Below are 21038 nucleotides of genomic sequence, written 5' to 3'. Positions count from 1 at the left end.
GGCTGTGCCCATTTTCGAGCAATTATGCTTGAAAAGTAATTAAAAACAATATCAACAATGTCTTTAAAATTAGATAATAAATAGATGAACTCGTCTGAAGAGTATCTTCAATTATTTTGTAGTTGACCGAAGAAAGTGTATATTCTTCTAAAGTCATTTTTAAGCAAACTTGAAAAAGATGAACGAAGTATTGTTGTATGTATGTATGTTACTCAGTGTGTTTCCTCTCCTTTGTAAAACACTGCACATATTTGTGTCTTGGGCTGACGATTAGATAACATTCATTAGAATCAGGTTTATTGTAGTCACATACAAGAGACTTTTTCTTTGTTTAGATTCATTACAAATTGAAAAACCTAAGTTTACCTAAGTTAGGAGAAAATTGTGACGTACAATTATTTATATTTTGAATTGTTAGCATACTCAGCTGATTCATCGTTTATTAAATCAATCATACGTTTAGCCTTACTAACAACATGTATTACAACTCCATTAGGTTTGTCATCAGATCAAGACCTTAATTAATCCCTGAGGGGAGATTCAGTTTTTTACTCTGGTGTAATGTGTTACAATTACACACATAGGCCCGTGATACACACACACACACACACACACACACACACACACACACACACACACACACACACACACACACACACACACACACACACACACACACACACACACACACACACACACACACACACACACACACACACACACACACATGCACAAACAGGACCTATTGACATGCACTAATGAAGAGGTGGCAGAGCAAGTGTTCCAGTGCTGTGAAGCAGTTGGGGGTTCAGGGTTGTGCTCAAGGACACCCCGTTGTTGCCAGGGAAGTTTAAAGGAGTAGAGCTGGCACCTCTCCAGCTACCATTCCACACTCAGTAATGTAGTCCCATCAGGATTTGAACCGGCAACCCTTTGGTTCCCAAGCCAAGTCCCTACTACTGCCACCCTCATCACGCTAAAACGAATCCCACAGTATAATGTCCAGTAACTGCCACTGTGCCACCTGTAACATGTTTTTCTGATTATCCAAATGAACATATTACCGTTAAAGTCATCAGCACCAGTAATAGATGCAGAGAGTATTACACCGAAATTCAAGATTAGACATTGAGAGGTATTAAGCTTTAAGGATTTACATCATTTTGCCAGCAGGTTAATTATAGAGGCCCTGAGAGATAAAAAGTCAGCATCTGAAACTACAGTAGACACATTATCTTAATCTGTGCAACCACATGCTGTTTTCATTTGTTAGTACATGTGTGTGCATTCCTTGAACCCAGCCACTGACATGACATGACTCTGAAACAGGAAATGATAAACATTCAGCATAATCTCCAGGTTCTGTGGCTTTGGTTCAGATCCAGTGCATTAAAAAGCCTGAACTCTTTGAATTCCATTATAAAATAAACTTGAGTGCTGATGAGCTTGAGGGCATTAACTTTACACACACACACACACACACACACACACACACACACACACACACACACACACACACACACACACACACACACACACACACACACACACACACACACACACACACACACACACACACACACACACATACACAGATTGCGCATGTGACAAAGCATTCCTAGACCCCAAAGCGCCTTAATGGAACAATTAAAGTCATAAAAAGTGCCCAGAGTACGAGAGCATGAAATTGTTCCTCATTTCAATGTTATCAGAGTCATACAGAGTTCAAATCTGGGAGGAAACAAAACAAGACTTGGCCACTGACTGGGCCGTGTTGCAGCAGTTTCTGGCATGCCAATATCTACACGTATGTTCCTCCGGAGACGACGCATAGGAGGAGACGAGTGAGTCTTATGAGCTTCGCAAACAAATGCTCACAAACAAAGAGACGGGCTAGTTTTTGAGCCTGGTTCTGTTTCCTGTCGCCACAAGTCAGAAACCAGTGAGGGCATGTTGTTCAGAGGAGCGAGTCTAAAGTGTTTGTTAAATGAGCATACAGTAAGTTTCTGTTGGCCAGAGGCAGTGCAGAATAGATGAGTGTGTATGTAACCCCCAAAGTTATCGTCTCACTCCTCAGTAGTGCTTTTACCTCCCTTTACTCTCAGACCTCAGCCCTCTAACCCGGCTTAGCATGACGGCTGGTCTCTGAAGCTCGGATGGGTGTGTGGACTGTTGGCTGTTGGCAGGCCTCTCTGAGCAGGAAAACACACACACACACACACACACACACACACACACACACACACACACACACACACACACACACACACACACACACACACACACACACACACACACACACACACACAAACACCAATGCACGTCCTCAAGCACAAAATCCCTGCAGTTTCTTTACCTCTTCCAAATCATCTCCTTCCTCTCCCTCTCGCTCATTGCCCCTTTCAAAACTAGGTCATTGTCAGTTCATGCCATTAGTTTATGACTTTGTGTGTATGTGTGTGTCTGCGCTAGTTTGTGCACGTGTGCATGTGTGTTTGCATGCTCATGTTCAGTAAGCATTAATGCTTATCTTGCCACTTGGCTTAAGAACTTCCTCCTTACTGTTTGTTTTCATGCTCTGTGCCGGTGGATTGGAATCGAGTCTGCATTTGTGTAAATGTGTGTGTGTGTGTGTATCTATGTATGTGTGAGTGTGTGTGTGTGTGTGTGTGTGTGTGTGTGTGTGTGTGTGTGTGTGTGTGTGTGTGTGTGTGTGTGTGTGTGTGTGTGTGTGTGTGTGTGTGTGTGTGTGTGTGTGTGACACGATGATGATTAGGGGGTGGGGGATTCCAGGATTCTTGCACGAGGCAGCAGGCAGATGTGGGAGAGTTGAATCAAAACTTTGAATCAAAACTTTTCTGTTGGCCAACTTCAAAAGGCTACTTTCCCTCCAGTGTAGGTCTCTCTTCGCTCTCCATTCCTCTGCTGTTTCCTCATGCTTTGGCCGGCATCGAACACTTCTCCCTTGGATTTCAAGCAGAGGCTGAGAACAAAAATTTGTCATGCTGAGACTTTCTGTTGATTTTTTTCCTAGAGAACCTGTGGCGTCTTTAACAGCTCAGAAAAATACTCTATTGTTTTTATCACCCTGATATTTTTTGCTCATAAATGTGTTTTCAAACCAATGACATGTTTCAAAGGCTACTTAAATAACACATTATTATTTAATGTGCAAAAACTTTTTTTATGTGCCTTACTCTTCCCAAAGTGTTTGGATTTCTGGTATTTGATTGTTTACAAAACAGAGTCTGACCCTAAACATTAACATCGCTTTGTATGATAGTGTACTGTTCATTTATTTGACTCTGAATGAATTTTTGTCAAATAAATGGAATACATACTGTACTTGTTCATGCATAGCCAAACATGACATATAAAGCCAGATAAATGTTCCTTGTTAGATGTAATAACATTGCTTTGTGGTCATTTCCTTTGTGTTCATTGAATGTGATGTGAATTTGTGTTAAAGGGAAGGGTTACAACTTCTATAATTCTTTACATATGGGTTTTAAGGTCACGAGAATAAACGTTTAGAAAAGTTTGGGCATTTAAAAATTATTATTAACCTACCGCCTGATGGCAATGTAGCTCAGTTGTCATTTGCTCCAACACTTTGTCCTCTGATTCATCTCAATTATGAAATTGATTTGAATTTTGTTGAGACATTCATTGCTTCCAGAGGATCTTAATATTACCTACTTAATGAAGCCTTTACTTTTCAGTAAGTGCTCTCAGCAGGTTAACACTGTTAAATTGTATCTAACATCTTGTACCAGCACATTTTATACAGGCATTCAAGCCACCTTGAGGATCAATTCTAATAATGTTGGTAAACCTCTGACCTGTAACTATGCACGATCTTCGGCCCAAAATTTCAGTTTGTCTAATGCTTTAACAAACACCTGCAAAAAAGAATGACTTTGCTATCAGCTGCACATTGTGTAGGTAAAAGATGGTGAACCCGCAAAATATGAAAATGTTACCTGCTTAACGTCAGTATGTAAGCAGTGTCCTTGTGACTGCATCTTATTATGCTGATATTAGGATTTAGCTTGAAGCAGTGAAGTGTGTTTCTCTCATCCTCCTCACTTCCCCTTCTGTTCTCCCCTTTGTTATATACATTGAAGAAAGAAAAGTGTGTCAGCATTGTTGACCCAGTGTAAATCAATGACATTAAAACGTAAGTAGGCCGTGTATTAGTATACATTTCTATATGTCTATTTGCATGGAGTGTGTGTATAGCTCTCTTTACATCTATGCTGAGTCTCTTACAGATGGTGGCGGCGAACCCTCAGCGAGAAAACTCAACAGGGAATGTTTTCCATCCCTAAGATGGTCAGATTTGTGAGGGGGGACACTGACTCTGCATAAATCACATGTGGAGGGGAGATAAGTGGGCGGTATACCAGCCTGGATGGATGGCTCAAGCCAAAAATAAAATCCACTGTGCCCAACGTGGGACAGACCCTAAATAAATCTGTGTGTAACTCTGTGTATTGTGAACAAAATGACACATAATATTAAAATTCAATACAACACAAAAAGTATATTTGTGGTTACAGGCTACCTACCAATGGGGATATTGCAAGTAATGTGATTAATCAGCCTGATTCTTACATTTTGTTATTTTGCATGATAGCCTGAATTTGATGGTGAACACAAACTGAATAAAGTTATCTCTGTAAACCTTTTGCCCACCTCGATTACGGCTCTTGTGTGAATGGAGGTGCACAAACAGAGTGATTGTAACACCAGCTTCTTACTAATTACTAATATAATTAACTTCAGATTATGTCAAGGGGAAAATAGCACACTGAACTAAAAATCAATAGGTTATCACCAAAAACCATATTTTTACACTACTTTTTTGCTTTATACTGGGGTTAGCTATATGCCCCTGCTAGCAATTGTTATGCTATGCTAAACTGCTGCTGCTTGCTTTAGCTTAATGTTTAACAGATTAGACTGACGTACTTAAACGTGCGTGCATACACCTGTGTGTACCCCTTCATATTTAAGAGTGCTTATTGCTTACATTGACGATCTGGGATGTGAGGGGCTTTCACAATAATTTTCTCCATTCATGGGGGGTGTTTTAATTCAGTCACCTGTTTTCTGGAACAGGAGTGATGCTAGAGCAGTACAGCCGAACATTAAGGGTGAGTACACCAGCTATTAAACTCTGCTCCCAGGACACTTAGAGATGACTCATACTGTCGGCCCTGCGTGCCTCCTGTCCTCCTCCTCAAAGCTATGGCTTAAAGGAGGCATCCTCACCATGAAAAGGACCTCTTACAAGATTATGTGAACCGGAATATTCTGTACTGTTCTTCTAAGGAAACAAATTTTAAGGAAAATAAGTTCATGCAGTGCCTAGGTACACCCTAGGAAAATGATCCATTTGGAAGGGAAAAGGGATTCCTGAAAGTTATTTTGTGGTTATGTATGATTTTTTTTACTGCAGCAGTGCACTGTATATGTGTAGCGTGTGTTTAAGTGAAAGAGCCCATATGGGATAATAGAGGGCCAAGCCCAAACAGTTGATGGAATTCTATCATTACATTATCCTCATGACGAAAAAGCAACAGGCCAAACTCCAGATTCAGACCCCATTACAGAGAGAAAGAGAGAGTGAGCAGGGGGAGATGGGGGAACTCATTTCTGCTGCAGCTCATTTTCTTGAAATATTTCACATGAATATTGGCAGCTGTTGTGCTGCAGAAGACAAAAGGAAATGAACCGTGGCCGCTGGAGCCAAAGACAACACACAGTGTGAGAAAGTCTCGCTACAGTTACTGCTCGCAGCACAGCGAGAGACAATCTCAATCTAAACTTTTAAAAACGGCTTTGGGTATATGAAACACATGAACACAAAAAACGAGTTGGTGAAAGATGTGACGTAGCCAGAGAAGAATTACCTTTTGTCGTGGTGAATGTTACAGCAAGAGACAAGGCAATTATACTACACAAGTTCTGTTGTTATTAGATGATAATAAACAAGTTGCCTCATGTTTGGTATTGAAATACTCCACGGAAAAACATCAGACTTCACTCTTTAAAATGTTTATCCAAACTCTGTTTCAGTCTTGCTATTTCAGGCTTTTAGTTCAGCCATTTCAGGCAAGAGGAGTAAACATTCCCCAAAATGAAACCCACGCTCAGTTACTAACAGTAAGGGGATTAACCGAGAAAACGATGGAATGAGACGCAGAGGTGGGTGGGGGCAAGGAGGAAATGTGGGTTGGGAGAGTTGGTGTGTTACTGTAAATGACACCTCTTCTCTGTTGAGGAAGAGCAGAGGGTGACCCTGCTCTGCTGGGCATCAGTTTTCTCCCACACTACATCATGTTGACGAGAACCATAATTCAAAGCTTCGGAGAAACAAACTGGTGTTATCTTTGCCTTGTCATCCAAAGTGTTAGGCCTTAAAATATTTGCTTCTTATTACCAGTGTGTTAAAGGGCACTCCATCCATTTCAAACACAAACACTTACTAGGTTACTACTCAACATATAATGTTATATACTTCACTGCAGTAATCTCAGTTTGAATTTGGAGGCAGCACAAATAACCCAAAGTCTTGGTTCAATGTTGAGGTAAAAAGTCTGACATTTTTTAGTATTTATAAAATTATCATTATGACAAGGCTGACTATAGCTGTCAGGTAAATGTCATATTCCATCATAAATGTACTGTAATGATAAATAGCATTAAACAATAATTACTTAAGAAAAACGGTACTTACTGTAAGGAATAAGTTAGACATGAACATCATCAGTTTAACTCAAAGGCTAGAAAGAGGCGGTGTGGATCCCTTCAAAGGTTAAAAAAAAAATCTGATTTCCAGCATGTCTCAAACTCACGGATTAACATGTTGTATCACAAACCTGTAAAACTGACATGACATTTTTACACCTTGGTTTTTGTAAGCCAGCTGTCTCCTTGCTGCAGCTTCTTATGAAAGGGACAGCGGTTTATCTTCTCATTTATGTCTCGGCAAGTAAGCAAATAAATGTAATTTCAAAGTTTTACTGCGATAAATCCTACTGATGAAGTAATGGCTTGTTGTGATACTGTATAATTACAGGGCGGTGGTGGGACTTGGCCTGTGAATTGGAAGGCCAAGTGCTACCGTGGTGTCCCTGAGCAAGGCACCGTTCCCTACACTGCTCCCCCGGCGCTGTGCATAATGGCAGCCCACTGCTCCTAACACTAGGATGGGTCAAATGCAGAATTCTGTAATTTACCCACAGGGATTAATACAAGTACGTCTTTCTTTCTTTCTTAATTACAATGGAACAAATACGACCTTTTATATATTATGAAATTAAACTTTCTATGCACATAGTGTTGATTCAACTGGATTGCAATTCTTAAGGCTGTACTTTGTGTCACTGAATAGCATGGCATTAGGTGTTTGTGCATTTCTGCACACATAGAGATAATTGGCTGCTTTCCTTAGCCTACTATTGAGTATAAAAACATGAGAGGGGTTTCTTTTTTTTCTAACTCAAAGCAAACAGAGCACATGAGCATATTCACTAGCATGTGAAACTCTTTCTTTAAGTACATTACTTGAATATACTTATCTGCAAGGCTGCTTGGAAGTATGTTAATGCCAAACCTCAAGGGTATAAAATCCAGTGAGCTGTGACTCCCACCAACACACCACAAACCACTTTGCACTCTCACCTCAGCCCCTCACACCCAGGACTTGCTATGTTTCAGAGACTGATAAGAGCCTCCTTTAGAGAGAAAAGGTTGCAGCTCGAACACAACCAGGGAGAGGCTGTTTTACTCAAAACTATCCAATCAAAAGTGACCACTTCTGCCCTCTGCCACTCCCTCTGACTCTCTCATTCCTCACCTCAAGGCATTTTATCTTTCCTCTAGACCTTTGTCTCTTCTGCCCAGTCTGGTCTTCTCATACCATTTTATAGTAACTGATCTTATCTGACAAGTCCAGTATGAAGGTAAGTTACAGTTCTCATTTACAATATTTGACACCAAACTTACCTACCAGTTCTTTAAGTCATATATTCTTTAAATTATAAAGAGAACACTAATGTGGGTCCGAATAATTACTGCTACAATATGTATCATATTCGGATATCTGAGAAACTTTCCTGTGACAGAGCATTACATCCAAAGAAATAAGTCAGTAGTGGAGGTTTGATGAATCATAGATATATTTTGATGACATACACAAGTAGTGTCTGGTTGAGCCACTCTGATTTCATAAATTATGAATAACAGATGGTGGCAGTCATCGAGAGTCGAGTCAAATTTTATTTATAAATAATTCAAATGTTAAAATACATACATTGATTGTTTCAAACACTAATAATGAAGTAATTAAAGTGATAACAGACGTCCGGAGAAAAAAATGACTAAATTATGTGAATATTTGGATCATATATAAAGTTCTTTGTCATCAGTATACATAAATGGAAGTATTTACACAGTCAGATGAAAATGTAAATGTATTTCCTCATTATACAGCTAGCAAAAAGATGAATTGAGAACTTGGCAACCCTATAACCAGGAGAGTTGCAGGGCCAGCAGAAAGTTTGGATCATGACATGAAGATATGGAAGCAACAAGCATCATCATTTCATCACATACAGAAGGTCATGAGAAGGGAGGGGGAAAGGGAGTTTACAGAGGGAGTCAATTGAGAAACCAATGAAACTGAAGATAGTGCGGCCTCCAATATTTTGGTGGATTGGTTTATGGTTTACAGGTGATGTTTTGGGAGAAAAAGCTGCAGTAGCCTAAACAGGACATAGTAACTATATAAAATGAGGATACTTTTCAAGGTGACTGATTAGAAAATGTAGTATTGGATGGGGGTTATTAAAAGCAAATCTGCAGGCTTCTAACCTAGTTGCACTCTGGGTGCTGCTTGACAGTTGGTTGTCTGGAGGCAGACATAGCCTCTTGGCAGTAGGTTCAGGAGTAAACGTGGTCTTGTCAGCAGTGATGGAGAGGCCTTGCAGAGGGCAGGACTTTCCAGGGGAAAAAAAGCAGAGCAGTATTGTTGAGACTAAGTTTGAGTTGGTGGGCAGGCATCCAACTGGAGATGTCAGTGAGGCTAGTGGAGATGCGTGCCTCAACCTGAGTGTCAGGGGATGGAAAAGAGAAGTTGTGGCATATAATGATATATATACTACCCTGTGCACCAGATGAAATAATACAAGTAAGACGCCTGTTAAAGCAGCTTACAGGTCACCGCCATTTTCTTTACAGAAGAGGTGCAGAAAGGGACTGAGTGTTGCATCTTAAAAGTACAGTGGTGTGGATCAACAACAAGAGAAAATAAATTGTCTCAACCGTGCACATGCTACATCCTGTGATCATGTTTTGTGTAACGTTGGTCTTGATCAAAACGTGAAACTCTAATGAGCAACATCAACACATATGGTATGGATAAGTGCAGGTTGAGGTAGTGTTGAGTGGTAATGTGTAGGAAGAGAATGTGTATAATAATAAGGGAAGAAAAAAGGAAAACATCTGATAGTGGAAACGAATGCTGTTGAATATACAGTGTCAAGAGTTTTTAGAGTGATAGCATACTGGAGAACGCAGCCAAGCTGACTCTATATTTGCTGGGTGTGGCTGCAGACATGAAGCAGTGTGTGTGTGAAATATATCACTGCACTGGACAACATTCCTCATAATATACAGTGGGCGCAGACAAAATATGTGTAAGATATTATTCAATACTAAATGAATAGGAATCAGACCGTTTAAAAATATGTATTTATTCAGAGAAGACTGAGCTTTTGTAGATTAAAGTATATCTATCAAGATGTCCCTTTAGCTATAATTCCCTTTAGAATGCATTTTGGTACCTCTTTCTACAGTAAACAAACAGTTTGTAAATCATTCATCAACACTTATAAAGTTCTTAGTTGCAATGCATTCCCTTTCCTTGTTAGCAGCTGTTAGCAAGCCACAATATACAGTAAATAGTGAACAGGTGCATTTAAAAAAGAAACGAAACCATACAACAGATCTCATAGTCTATTATTTAGGATCACACTTTGACACAGATCCAACAGAGTTTTATAACCTCTGTCTTCTTCTTTCAAACTTCTCTGGGTTTATTAAAATGTAACCGTTAGATATCAAGCTAAAGGTCTACAGCTTTTCTTGTGCAATTTTGTTCTCCAGCTTTTGTATCGCGAGAGCAGGGGAAGAAAGGAGAAAAAAAGTTTGGGGGAAAGTTGATCAGAGCAAGGATGAGGAAAGCACTGTGAGAGAGCCACAGTGAGTTCTGCCATTCTCATCCTCAGGAATGCATCAGCTCCTATAACTTATCTGTGCAGAGGCAACACACAACTGGATGCGCAAGAGCAGACACCAAAACTTACGATGCGCATCTATTTATAGAAACTTAGCGAAAGGTTTTAGTAACTCTTCTTTTTCTCCACTGTTTTCTTCTAAACGTTTATTCAGCAGTATCTGCAGGAAAGAGTAAAGACGTCCTCTGTCGGGTCTGAGGCGAATCTCCTTTTCGGGAGACAAGGTAAAGTAACGACTCTCATGCGCAATTTTGTACGTTTTTCATTTTTTTTTTACACTGTATGTTTTTGCAACTACCAGCTTCTTACCTAATAACAGTATAAGTCAGAGAAAGAGTCGTTTTTCTTTTGTGCGCAGCATCTCATGCACTCCCCTTTTGCGTCTTTTCCAAACTTTTTTGTATTGTTTTGCAGCTTTGACTCCAGACTGCAGAGGTCGACGAGGCTACGAAACGAGTTTAGGAGACTTTTATTCTACCGAGGGCTGGAGTTGTATACACTTGAGAGTGGATATGCCGGACAGTAAGTGTCGAGGACGGCTGCTGCAGTTGGCCGTGGCTCTGGTGGCTTTGCTGTCCCTCTGCGCCGAGCTTGGACACGCTGCAGAGGTGGTGGAGACCGAGGACAGCGAGCCGATGGCCAAGCAGACCGACTCCAGAGCCAGCAGGGCTAAGAGGAGGGGAGGGTCGGACGTCCTCAGAGGGTAATGTGACTATGATAATCCCACTAAATCCAATTGTGGAACATTTTTCCTTTTCTTCATTGTCCTGCATGCCAGTTTCCCTTCAAACTTTGAATATAAGTGAGCGTCTAACTGTTTGTGTACAGTAAGAGCAGGTGTCTATTCTCACGTAGGACTTGCTGTTCCTTCAACAACAAAAAAAAGTGTAAAAGGCATACTAAGACCCATGGGTGACATTGTCAGTGATGGGAAGCTTGGAGCAACGTTTAGTAATTAAATACTGGCAAGAATATCACATTCCTGCTCACTGCAATAATAAATTAAATCCAAACAAAGGAGGCCATTGGTCGTGTGTGGCTGTGGCAGAGAGAGGGAGAGAGAGAGACTAACAGCCTAATCCTCTTTCTGGCCAAAAACACCACACCCCAGTTATGGATAAATCACATCTGCAGCTGTACACAGTGGGTCACTGCTGGAGAGGTTGTGTGTGTGTGTGTGTGTGTGTGTGTGTGTGTGTGTGTGTGTGTGTGTGTGTGTGTGTGTGTGTGTGTGTGTGTGTGTGTGTGTGTGTGTGTGTGTGTGTGTGTGTGTGCGAGTGCGAGTGCAGAAAGGGAGAGAGGGAGACAGAGAGAAAGAAGAAGAGAAAGGATGTCTGTGTCCACTGATGACAGCAAACAGCTGATGAAGGTCACACAGTAGACAGCTCAATGAGCATTCTCCACAGGCATTTTTATTTGACATGCTTTAAGTTAATTTATCAGAACATCTGGGTTTGGAGGCAGGAAGTGCATACAGGCTGCATACTGTGTCACGCTGACTTACCAGTAACAAGAATGTTTCAGAGATCCAACAGGCTTCATTATTCTCCGCCTAGTTCTGTGTAGAGTTACACTGTACAGTATATACTCTGACCTCCGGGTCAACACATGCTCAGTGGGTGGTTACACATTCACATATGTAGGCCTGTCACAGACCTGTAGGTGGCAGGATGGCCCAGGCGTTCATTTCCATGTCAGATGGAATGCTTTTTTTCACAGGTGCATCACCTTTCTTCAAACACCTTGTGCAGCATAATATTCTCATCCATCACCATATTTTTTTTTATTGGGAAGTGCCAAGTGCTGCATGCCGGGCCACGTCTGACAGTAGCAGTAGCACTAGCACACCAAAGTGTAACATATTTTAGTCCACTGGTTTCCAACCCAAGGGTCAAGATCCAAGGAGGGATCAAAGGAGGAATCTAGGAAGTCACTAGATATGTCAACACTCTATAGTTTATTTTTAAACTCCTTTATTGTGAAATGCTAGTTAAGCTTGATCAATACCAGTTCATCATATCCAATGCCAAAACCGACTTTAACAACTAAGATGTTAATAATATGTTTGAATGCTTACGTTTAGCTTGGTCTAGACTTCTTCTCTGGAATATGATCCAGTGATTTTTGGCAAATGTGGACAAATAACGATATTGAGTTTCTGGCTGGTGCCTCTTATCTTAAAAGGAAGGAAACAAATCACTTTTGATTACGTTTCTCACTACTCATGACACCCATGATGATGGGTCATACGTAAGTCTGGCTTCACACTATGTTGTCAAAAGGGAAAAACGTTGACTGTAGTGTTGTTACACAGGATGATTTCAGAAATGCATTTATGTGCTTTTTTAGAGGGCTGGGAAATCTTAATTTCAGTCACTTGGGAGAAGCTGTGTGTTATCGTGCTTATTATAGAAATTGGACAGAAGATTGTCATCTTTCAGTATGTGGATCAGTAATCTAGGGTCTAAGGACAGAGAGTGTTGCATGTTGTACAGATTGTAAAGCCCTCAAAAATACATAGTTGATTATGCTCTGTATGAATAGAATTAACTTGACTTGAGAGTAATTTGAACTGTGTGACAAGGATAATTGACCCTTGATGCTGCATTTTCCACAGACCCAATGTTTGTGGCTCAAGGAACAATGCTTACTGCTGCCCTGGCTGGAAGACCTTGACTGGAGGAAACCAGTGCATTGTTCGTAAGTATCACTAATTTCTCCTCTACTGTTGTAAATTCAGCTCAGGTAGAACTTGGAGCTCTTCATCGTTGTCACTGGTGGTAGTTTAAACAGTCCAGCTGTGTTTAATGGCGCCATCCAGTCATAGTATTATATGATTGGGATGGAAAGTGAGTGCATGTTTCATTTTCTGAAAATATCTTCTTTGGTGCAGATAACATCCAACAGGAATGTGATTCTTGCAAACCAGTCTTGAATATGTATTGATTGACCGCATAAGAAATTAATTTATCTCCATTTTTGAACTGAGCTAAATACCAACCATTTACAGATTTCTTTTATGCATTCAGATGGTTCAACAACAGGTACAAAAGTAAACACAGGAATTATTTCATTATTGTAATTAAAATAACCCTCAGTGTATATGAAAAATGTACTTTCAAATATTTCCCAATAAATGTACATCGGTATGAGTTAATGCTGCTAAGAGAGCTCTTAACATGACATAAAATAATTGGGAATTTGGTAATTAATTGTGGTCCATTTCCTCTGGCATTCTGGCAGTGGTTGTTCCTTTTCTCTCTCCCCCCTCTCCCCCTGGTAGACAGGAAAGTCTGAGAGGCTGTAGATTTGTGTGATTGCAGTCTGGCTGGTCGGCTGGACAAATGCCTGTTGCGGCTCTAATGACATTGTTTAGCAGTGGGGTTCGGGGAATAGGGGTCACTTGCTGGACTCTACCTGATGGGAGCAAGGGGCGGGGACCATGCCAACATTAGTCTGTGGGAAAGAGAACTACTGAGCGAAAAACATCTAGCGCCAACTCAAAACATACACTGGTACACAATAATAGCAAGGAAACTCACGGAAGAAAAGGCTGTTTGAAAATTGTGTGTTTTTTTTTTAGTAGTGGCCATTCTGTATGAGTTCTAAAATATGATACACTAGAGTTAAGTAAGCAACAGATACACAACATAGAATTTCTATTACGCACAATCAAGACAAACCGTGGCACAATAGAGTCAGAATTGGACTGCTGATTAATCTTGTACCTGACAAACAACGTTTTTTATGTTGTTTTACCAAATGTTCATCTTTACAGCGATCTGCCGAAGTTCATGTGGAGACGGTTTCTGCTCCAGACCCAACATGTGCACCTGCCCCACTGGCCAGATCTCCCCAGCCTGTGGATCCAAATCAGGTCATTCATCTGCACGTCCACTTTCCCAAGGAAAACTCTTTTGAAGCTTGCTCGATGGCTTTATAATATAGTGTACATAGATAAGGGAGTTAACTGGTATTTGACTTGATTGATGATGTATGTAAATAAGATTGTATGTCAGAACTAGGTGTTTCTTGAAAGTACGGCGTTGTCCACCTCCCTGGCTTTGCTTTTTGTTTTAAAGGAGTTTTAATCTGGAGAAAAACATTTATTGCAGGAACAACAATGAGAAGCACTGACAGATGTTGAAAACCATGCAATCGTAAATATGTAGCTTTCCTCTGTAGTATATGAAAAAGATTATCTAATTGGCTCAGATTATTTTTGTTCAAACCGCAATATGGCTTTTGCATTTTTCTCCTACGTTTCCGTCTCCTCATCAGGAGTAATGAGCACTAACTAGCATGGTATTTAAATATGAGATACTATGCCAAAAAACTTCCTGAAAAAATAACCTTGAAACTGCTTTAAGCAATCGATATATTGTGTGTTGCAATCACGTTCTTGAAAATACCGGTCAATTTCTTAGATTGTTTGTGTGTGTGTGTGTGTGTGTGCTTTGGAAATGATCCATAGTCAACATCTCCTCATTGTTGCTCTTCTTGCAGCTCACAGCGTGTCAACCCAATGTGCTCATCTGTTTGCACACCATAAATTGCTGTGAAATGATATCCCAGCATGGCTTTCAGAGTTCAGAGAGGATTATGTTTATGTTGTAAATCTAATATGCAGCATATGTTTGTGAACTCTGAATGTAACTTTTAACATAACCCTGTGTGTGTGTAATTCTGTTGTTGTGCCCACAGTCCAGAACTGCAATATTCGGTGTATGAACGGGGGAACATGCGCTGAGGACAACTGCCAGTGTCAGAAAGGCTACGTGGGGAACCACTGTGGGCAACGTAAGGATCTTTTTTTTAGCTAGTGTCCATTTCTAATTAGCAAATGTTAGCATGCTATCAAGCTCCCTGAGCCTGTTCACATTGTCATGGCATGTTCCTGTGAAAGCACTAGCATAAAAGTCAAGCTGGCTGGCCAAAGATCAGCCCCCCTAGTTTTGGCCATCCTTCCTATAAGATATAAGAACTTTGTACTTACCAAGATACTTGATGATGAAAAACACAGTGTCTCCAAAATGTCTCATGTCATCATTTGATGTTATAAACCATTTGTGTGAAATTGTCCTAAATACCATATTAATCTTTTAGGTACAGTCAAAAATGTGTTTGTGAGGTCACAGTGACCTTTGTGCCATTGATTGTTTTTCTCTCTTTTCTTCTCCAGCGGTTTGTGAGAATGGCTGCCTTAATGGAGGAAGGTGTGTGGCCCCCAACAAATGTGTGTGTACCTACGGCTTCACCGGGGCTCAGTGTGAGAGAGGTAAAGAGCGCCACACTCACATCTTACATCACACATGCAGTTCCTGTACTCTACGCTCACTACTTACTACTGCGGAAGTGGTTTTCAAAGAGTATGATGTGCTGCTTCTGCGAAAATGTGACTCTGAGCTGAATGGCTGTGGTTTTTTGTGACGAAAGACAATTCCTGCTTAGTCCTGCCACCGGCTCCATGAATGTGGTTTGTTGTGGAACATTTGCATGTCAAGCTTGGTCTACGAAATGACCAATTTTTCCACATCTGCTCTGAAGCACCGTTCAGGGGAATGTGATGTCTTTGTTAGCTGAAGACCTCCCAACCTCCTGTGGTTGCTCTCTTGCACATGTGAACAAAATATTCAAGGTATACAAGCACATACAAAGCCTGCTCTTTGCACTTTGTGTGAAACTTGTTCATGTGCAGACAAATGTTTGTGCAATTGATGTGTGTGTTTGGGGTCTGTGGTGGTGATGACTTGAAAAGGTCAAAGGGGTGACCTTGTAAAGCTAATATTTGGATTAGCAGCAGAGATCCTAATTAGTAATATCCCTTTTAATGAAGCCATGCTGGAAAGGCCTGTCAGTTGGGTGTGGATTGGTCCTTTTTTCACTTTAGTGCTTTCTTCAATCTTGCAACGAATAGGACAATATCTGGTTGTCTGGTGGGTAAGCGCCCTCGCTTATCTGCTGAAGCACAATTCTACATGCTGTGACTTTGGTTTTCACTCTTTCCTGTGGAAGCTTGGCCAAAGGGTTTGTGAGACTCATGAGGAATTCAAATCAAGAACACAGTATCTTGTGGATGTTTACAACGAACCTCTTAAACTCTCTGCTGTTGGTGTCTCTTGTTTAATTTATCTGATTAATAAATTATGAATGGAAAAAGATTTAACCCCATCTATTTTAATACTTTGATTTCCCACTTATGGTGAAGAGCATGCAAACTGCCACCAACTGTCCATTGCTTTATGAATGGTGTTTACTTGTTTGCTTGTGATAATGACTTCATAGTAAAACAGGCTTACCTTTTGACGCTCGTATCACAGTATCTATAAAATATTGGAACCAAAATGTTTTCAATGTTGGTACTTGTTAAGCTCTTAAGGTTTATTTAGAAAAGAATGCCTCATATTGTCGTCTTACTAATCATACAAGTTGGATCAATAATGAACAATATAATATTTTGTGTCCTGTGAATTGATCAGTTATTTGGTCCTTCATCTTGCATTTGGTTGCACTAATAGAGGTAAGGAAAGTAGGCCAACGGTTACAGTCATGTTTTGGGTTAAGTTACTTTCACTGGAATTTCCTTGGCTAGTATCCATCACCACCTCCCAAGGGAAAGCCATTGTGCTCTCACACAAACATGAGCACATGCACAACCCCACACTATTGTTAATGCAATTTACAGAACCGTGCCTCAATTATAGCTTGATCTTATCACTTTAGCAAGAACACAAGGTTTTCAACAAACACATGCTCTGACCAGGGGAGAGGTAGCTGCACTCAGGACTCAGGGGGTTTCTTTGGATGTGGAAAGATCCTGGAGCAATCAGAGCTCAATATTAATACACCACCACTGCAGAGCTGTATCCTGCCAAGTGATTGGTGATCTGCTGGCCAGTGGCCCATACACCAGGCACAGCTTACTGCAGTGAACATGCAGCCTGGTATATCAACGCGCTCTTTGTTGGTTACAAATGTGATTTAGGTTGGAATGTGGGATTGGTGAGATCCAGCCACGCTGCTGCTGATTGCTCCTGCTTTAGCTATGGAGTTCTAAGGTCGAGCTTGTAAGATCAACACACAACTAAACTGAATGTGTTTGTGTATGCATGTGTGTGCATTTGTGTGCACGCTTGACTTGTAAATCCTGAGAGGATGGAGAAATCTGCTGACTGGCCAAGTAGGAAGGCCCCACCCAGATATTAGACATGCGTGGAACCACACACAAACATACGGATGCATGTGCACACTTTACACATACAGTATGTTAAGGCATGTAAGGACCATCTGCCAGACGATTTTTGTGTGTGTTTTTGTGTAGTGTGTGTACAAACATTTTAGAGTTAATCAGGAAACCCTTCCCCACGGCTTCCCTGCTGTTCACACTGAGGAGTTGTGAACAGGATTCACTGGTCATTGAGGAGTCCGACCTTGTGTTTCCTCTGCAAAGACAAGAAATCACCTGCTAATGAGAGTCAAAAGAAACTATCCGCCCTCCGTCAGATGCATGTTTTTTTAAAGCAGCTACCAGGAAGCAGCAAAAACAAGTGCAGCATTTTTGTAAGTTTTGCTCTGTTTTGAGATCATCTCTGGCTAGACTGCGGATGAGGGGCTGGGACTTTGGCTGAAGTTCAGTGTGTGTGTGTTGGAGTGCATTTGTGTGTGAAAACATTTGATTGCTCCCAGATGTACAGGACATGGGTGGATCCCCCAGCTGTATGCAGTTCACAGAGAGACAGTGAGATGACAGATTAAATGACACCATTTTCTTCCTACAGCTGTCCGCCTCTCCCTGTTTACGTCAGCTGACTGTTTAAGTGCTGCGCTTGTCTTTGTTCTATTTCATGCTCAGATCTTTTAGTTTTTTAAGAGTTTGCGCTCCTCTGTAATGAGCAGGTATTATGTTATATGGATTATGTGTGGCAGCCTGACAGTAATGACACAAACTTTTTTCTGATGAAAAGAGAAACTTGGGTTATTTACACTGTCTGCTTATACGGGCGCCATGTACTGTAGAAACTTTCCATAGCTCCTGTAATTGCTTTTTCCTATAAAAGGTGTATAGTTTTCTTGTTGTAGGTAAGGTACGTAATGTAGGCTTTAAGTAGATGGTTGGGTTTATTTGTCTTAAAGCTGAATGTCATTGAAAGCAACAGTTGAATAAGTACTCATATCCCTTACTTAAGTAAAATATTCTTAAAATATTGCACTACAGGTACTGTGTTTAAGTAAAAAAACGTCCAAGTCCAAGTGAAGTCAAGAGTCATTGGTTTCAAGGGCTGAGTCGAGTTCGAGGTCTTTTTGGATTTTGCCTGGTCTAGAAAAAAGAATTTAAAAAATGTTGGCGTTGTTTTGAGCTCAAGTCATGTGATATATTTATATACATAGTTAGGCTACAAAGCATCATATTATCTGATTTGATCTTGTGATAAGCATGCAACTTAATCTTCAAAGTAGCAATTACTCACTTCTAGCTAGCTCTCAAACTAATATAGGTGATTCAGAAGTACAACGTTTCTATCAGAAATGTTGTGATGAGGAGGTTGCCCCAAAATGGAAATACTCAAGTAATTAAAAAGTACCTCAAAACTGTACTTGAGTAAATGTCCTTAATTCCTTTCTACTGCTGGGTGGATGGAGACAAAGAATCAACATAATTTGGTATCCTGTAGAGGCTGAGCAGGAGGGAGTGAGAAAGAAGGAGAGATGACCCAGTTCTGTTTCACTCTGGTGCCAGAGGCGGAGAGACCGTGGAGGCTGTGGTGCACGTGACGGGTCTAGGCTGGGCCCCGGTCCGCACGGGAAACGCACAATGTCTCGTTTGTTTTAAATGACTGCGCTGTTGGAACCGTTCTCCCTCTTTCCTCTCCCCTGTCTGTTGTCTGCCGTGAAATGTGGAAATGATTTTTGCTTTTGGATCTGGGCCAGATTCTTTTGGGAGGGATGAGTTTTTCACCCTTTCTTTCTCTCCGTCCCTATCTTTGTTCGCCATCTTACAATTTTTCACCTGATTAGATTCAGTGATATTTTTATATCAGTGAGGAGTATGCAACTAACGAGTGGTGTTTGGAGAGAGTGGATTGGAAGGTGGATGCATGCAAGCAGTGGGATCAAGGGAATGAATACTAAACCAGTTTGAAGGGGAGGAGAGGTGAAGAAATCTGGACGGAGGTACTTTCTTCACACTTTTGAGCTCATATTTATTAAAGCTGTTCAGTTTTAACTCTAGGCTGCTGTAGCAGTGTGGAAATCACCTACTGTGTTTCATAGACACGCCCAGCCTCTGCCGGCCTTAGGGATGATGACCTATTCCACCTATTGGGAATAATAATTAAAGCTAAAAAACACACTACAAGGTGAATGATATTATATACACATATATCATATTGCCTTAAAACTTACTACATGTTACTGAAGAATTGGTGATCATATAAAATGTGCACTAGACTGATTTTTCATTGTCTGTGTCTCCTTGCTTATTCTAGCTCGTTTCGATTACTTTCCACAGCCGCCCACACAACTCTAAAAGGTTTTCCAGACCCATTCCCTATCTCTGCTTTTCAGACACACACACACACACACACACACACACACACACACACACACACACACACACACACACACACACACACACACACACACACACACACACACACACACACACACACACACACACACACACACACACACATAAACGTACAATGCACCTGAGAGCCAGACTGATTAAAATGCCAGGAAAAGACAATGCTTTCTTTATGGTGTGTGTTACGGTCCACTCTGGCATCACTCATAATGTAAGTGAGTTGTAGACAAGCTACATTTCATTCAGTTTTAGCCTTTCTGTTTGTTTAACGTTTTTAACTCACAGAATCAAGTCAATGTTTGAGGTTTTATCAGTTTTGGCTTTAGCTCTCAAATGCATTGTTTAAACTAGTTTTGAAACTAAAAGACTTAAACCAATATAAGTAATTGATAGGGGCTGGAATGGCTATCATATTTGCAAATTAGCATTGTGTTTGAACTCAAAATGAAGAAACTAAGTAAAGTTTCCAACACAAACTCCTGCTTTGGCTTTGTAGATTACCGCACCGGGCCGTGCTTCGCTTCGGTGCACAACCAGATGTGCCAGGGCCAGCTCACAGGCATTGTGTGCACAAAGACATTGTGCTGCGCCACAGTGGGACGAGCATGGGGTCACCCCTGCGAGATGTGCCCAGCCCAGCCTCACCCCTGCCGACGAGGGTTCATACCAAATCACCGCACCGGGGCGTGCCAAGGTAAAGTCTGTTCCTCAGATTCTGTCTTTTTTTCAGTTTTCTGTCTGTGTTTTTCTCTGTTACCCCCCCTCCTCTCTCCTTCAGCTAGAAAAGTGCTGCTTCTATCCTTTTTGCCCGCTTTAACTCCTTCCCCCTCCTTGTCTGCATTCACCCCTCTTCCTCTGTCGTTCCCTCATCTCTACCCATCATCCCTTCTCCAGAGGATTAGTTCTAATTGGGTTGAATTGGGGTGGGTGGCAGTGCCTCCCACATGTGTATGGAATGCCCGCAGACACACACTGTGGCGGGACTGTCAGAGTCAGTAACACGGGTCAGTGGCAGTGCCACGTGGGAGAGCTCATTCCTGGTAACACGGCCCTCTGCCTGTCTGCCTCAGACCCAACAACATCAGAACCTCTGCAGGGGAGGCAGATCGGAGCCAGGACCCAGAGGAACATGCAGTGGTCTGACTGCA

The 21038-nt window shown here is 41.2% G+C and overlaps 1 protein-coding gene across 1 annotated transcript in view; it reads left to right on the top strand.

Moving 5' to 3' along the window:
• Positions 1–10282: 10282 nt before the first annotated feature.
• fbn1 (fibrillin 1) overlaps positions 10283–21038 on the top strand; it is a 56293-nt gene continuing 45537 nt past the window's right edge. Inside the window, 7 exon segments of the mRNA XM_063881437.1 lie at positions 10283–10531; positions 10722–11010; positions 12925–13007; positions 14086–14184; positions 15012–15107; positions 15490–15585; positions 20387–20584. Of these exon segments, the coding sequence (XP_063737507.1) occupies positions 10820–11010; positions 12925–13007; positions 14086–14184; positions 15012–15107; positions 15490–15585; positions 20387–20584 (763 nt within the window). The 5' untranslated portion in view covers positions 10283–10531; positions 10722–10819.

Source organism: Eleginops maclovinus, chromosome 4 (genome assembly GCF_036324505.1).
Source record: "Eleginops maclovinus isolate JMC-PN-2008 ecotype Puerto Natales chromosome 4, JC_Emac_rtc_rv5, whole genome shotgun sequence".
Lineage (NCBI taxonomy): Eukaryota > Metazoa > Chordata > Actinopteri > Perciformes > Eleginopidae > Eleginops > Eleginops maclovinus.
This window is presented reverse-complemented; position numbering and strand designations above follow the sequence as displayed.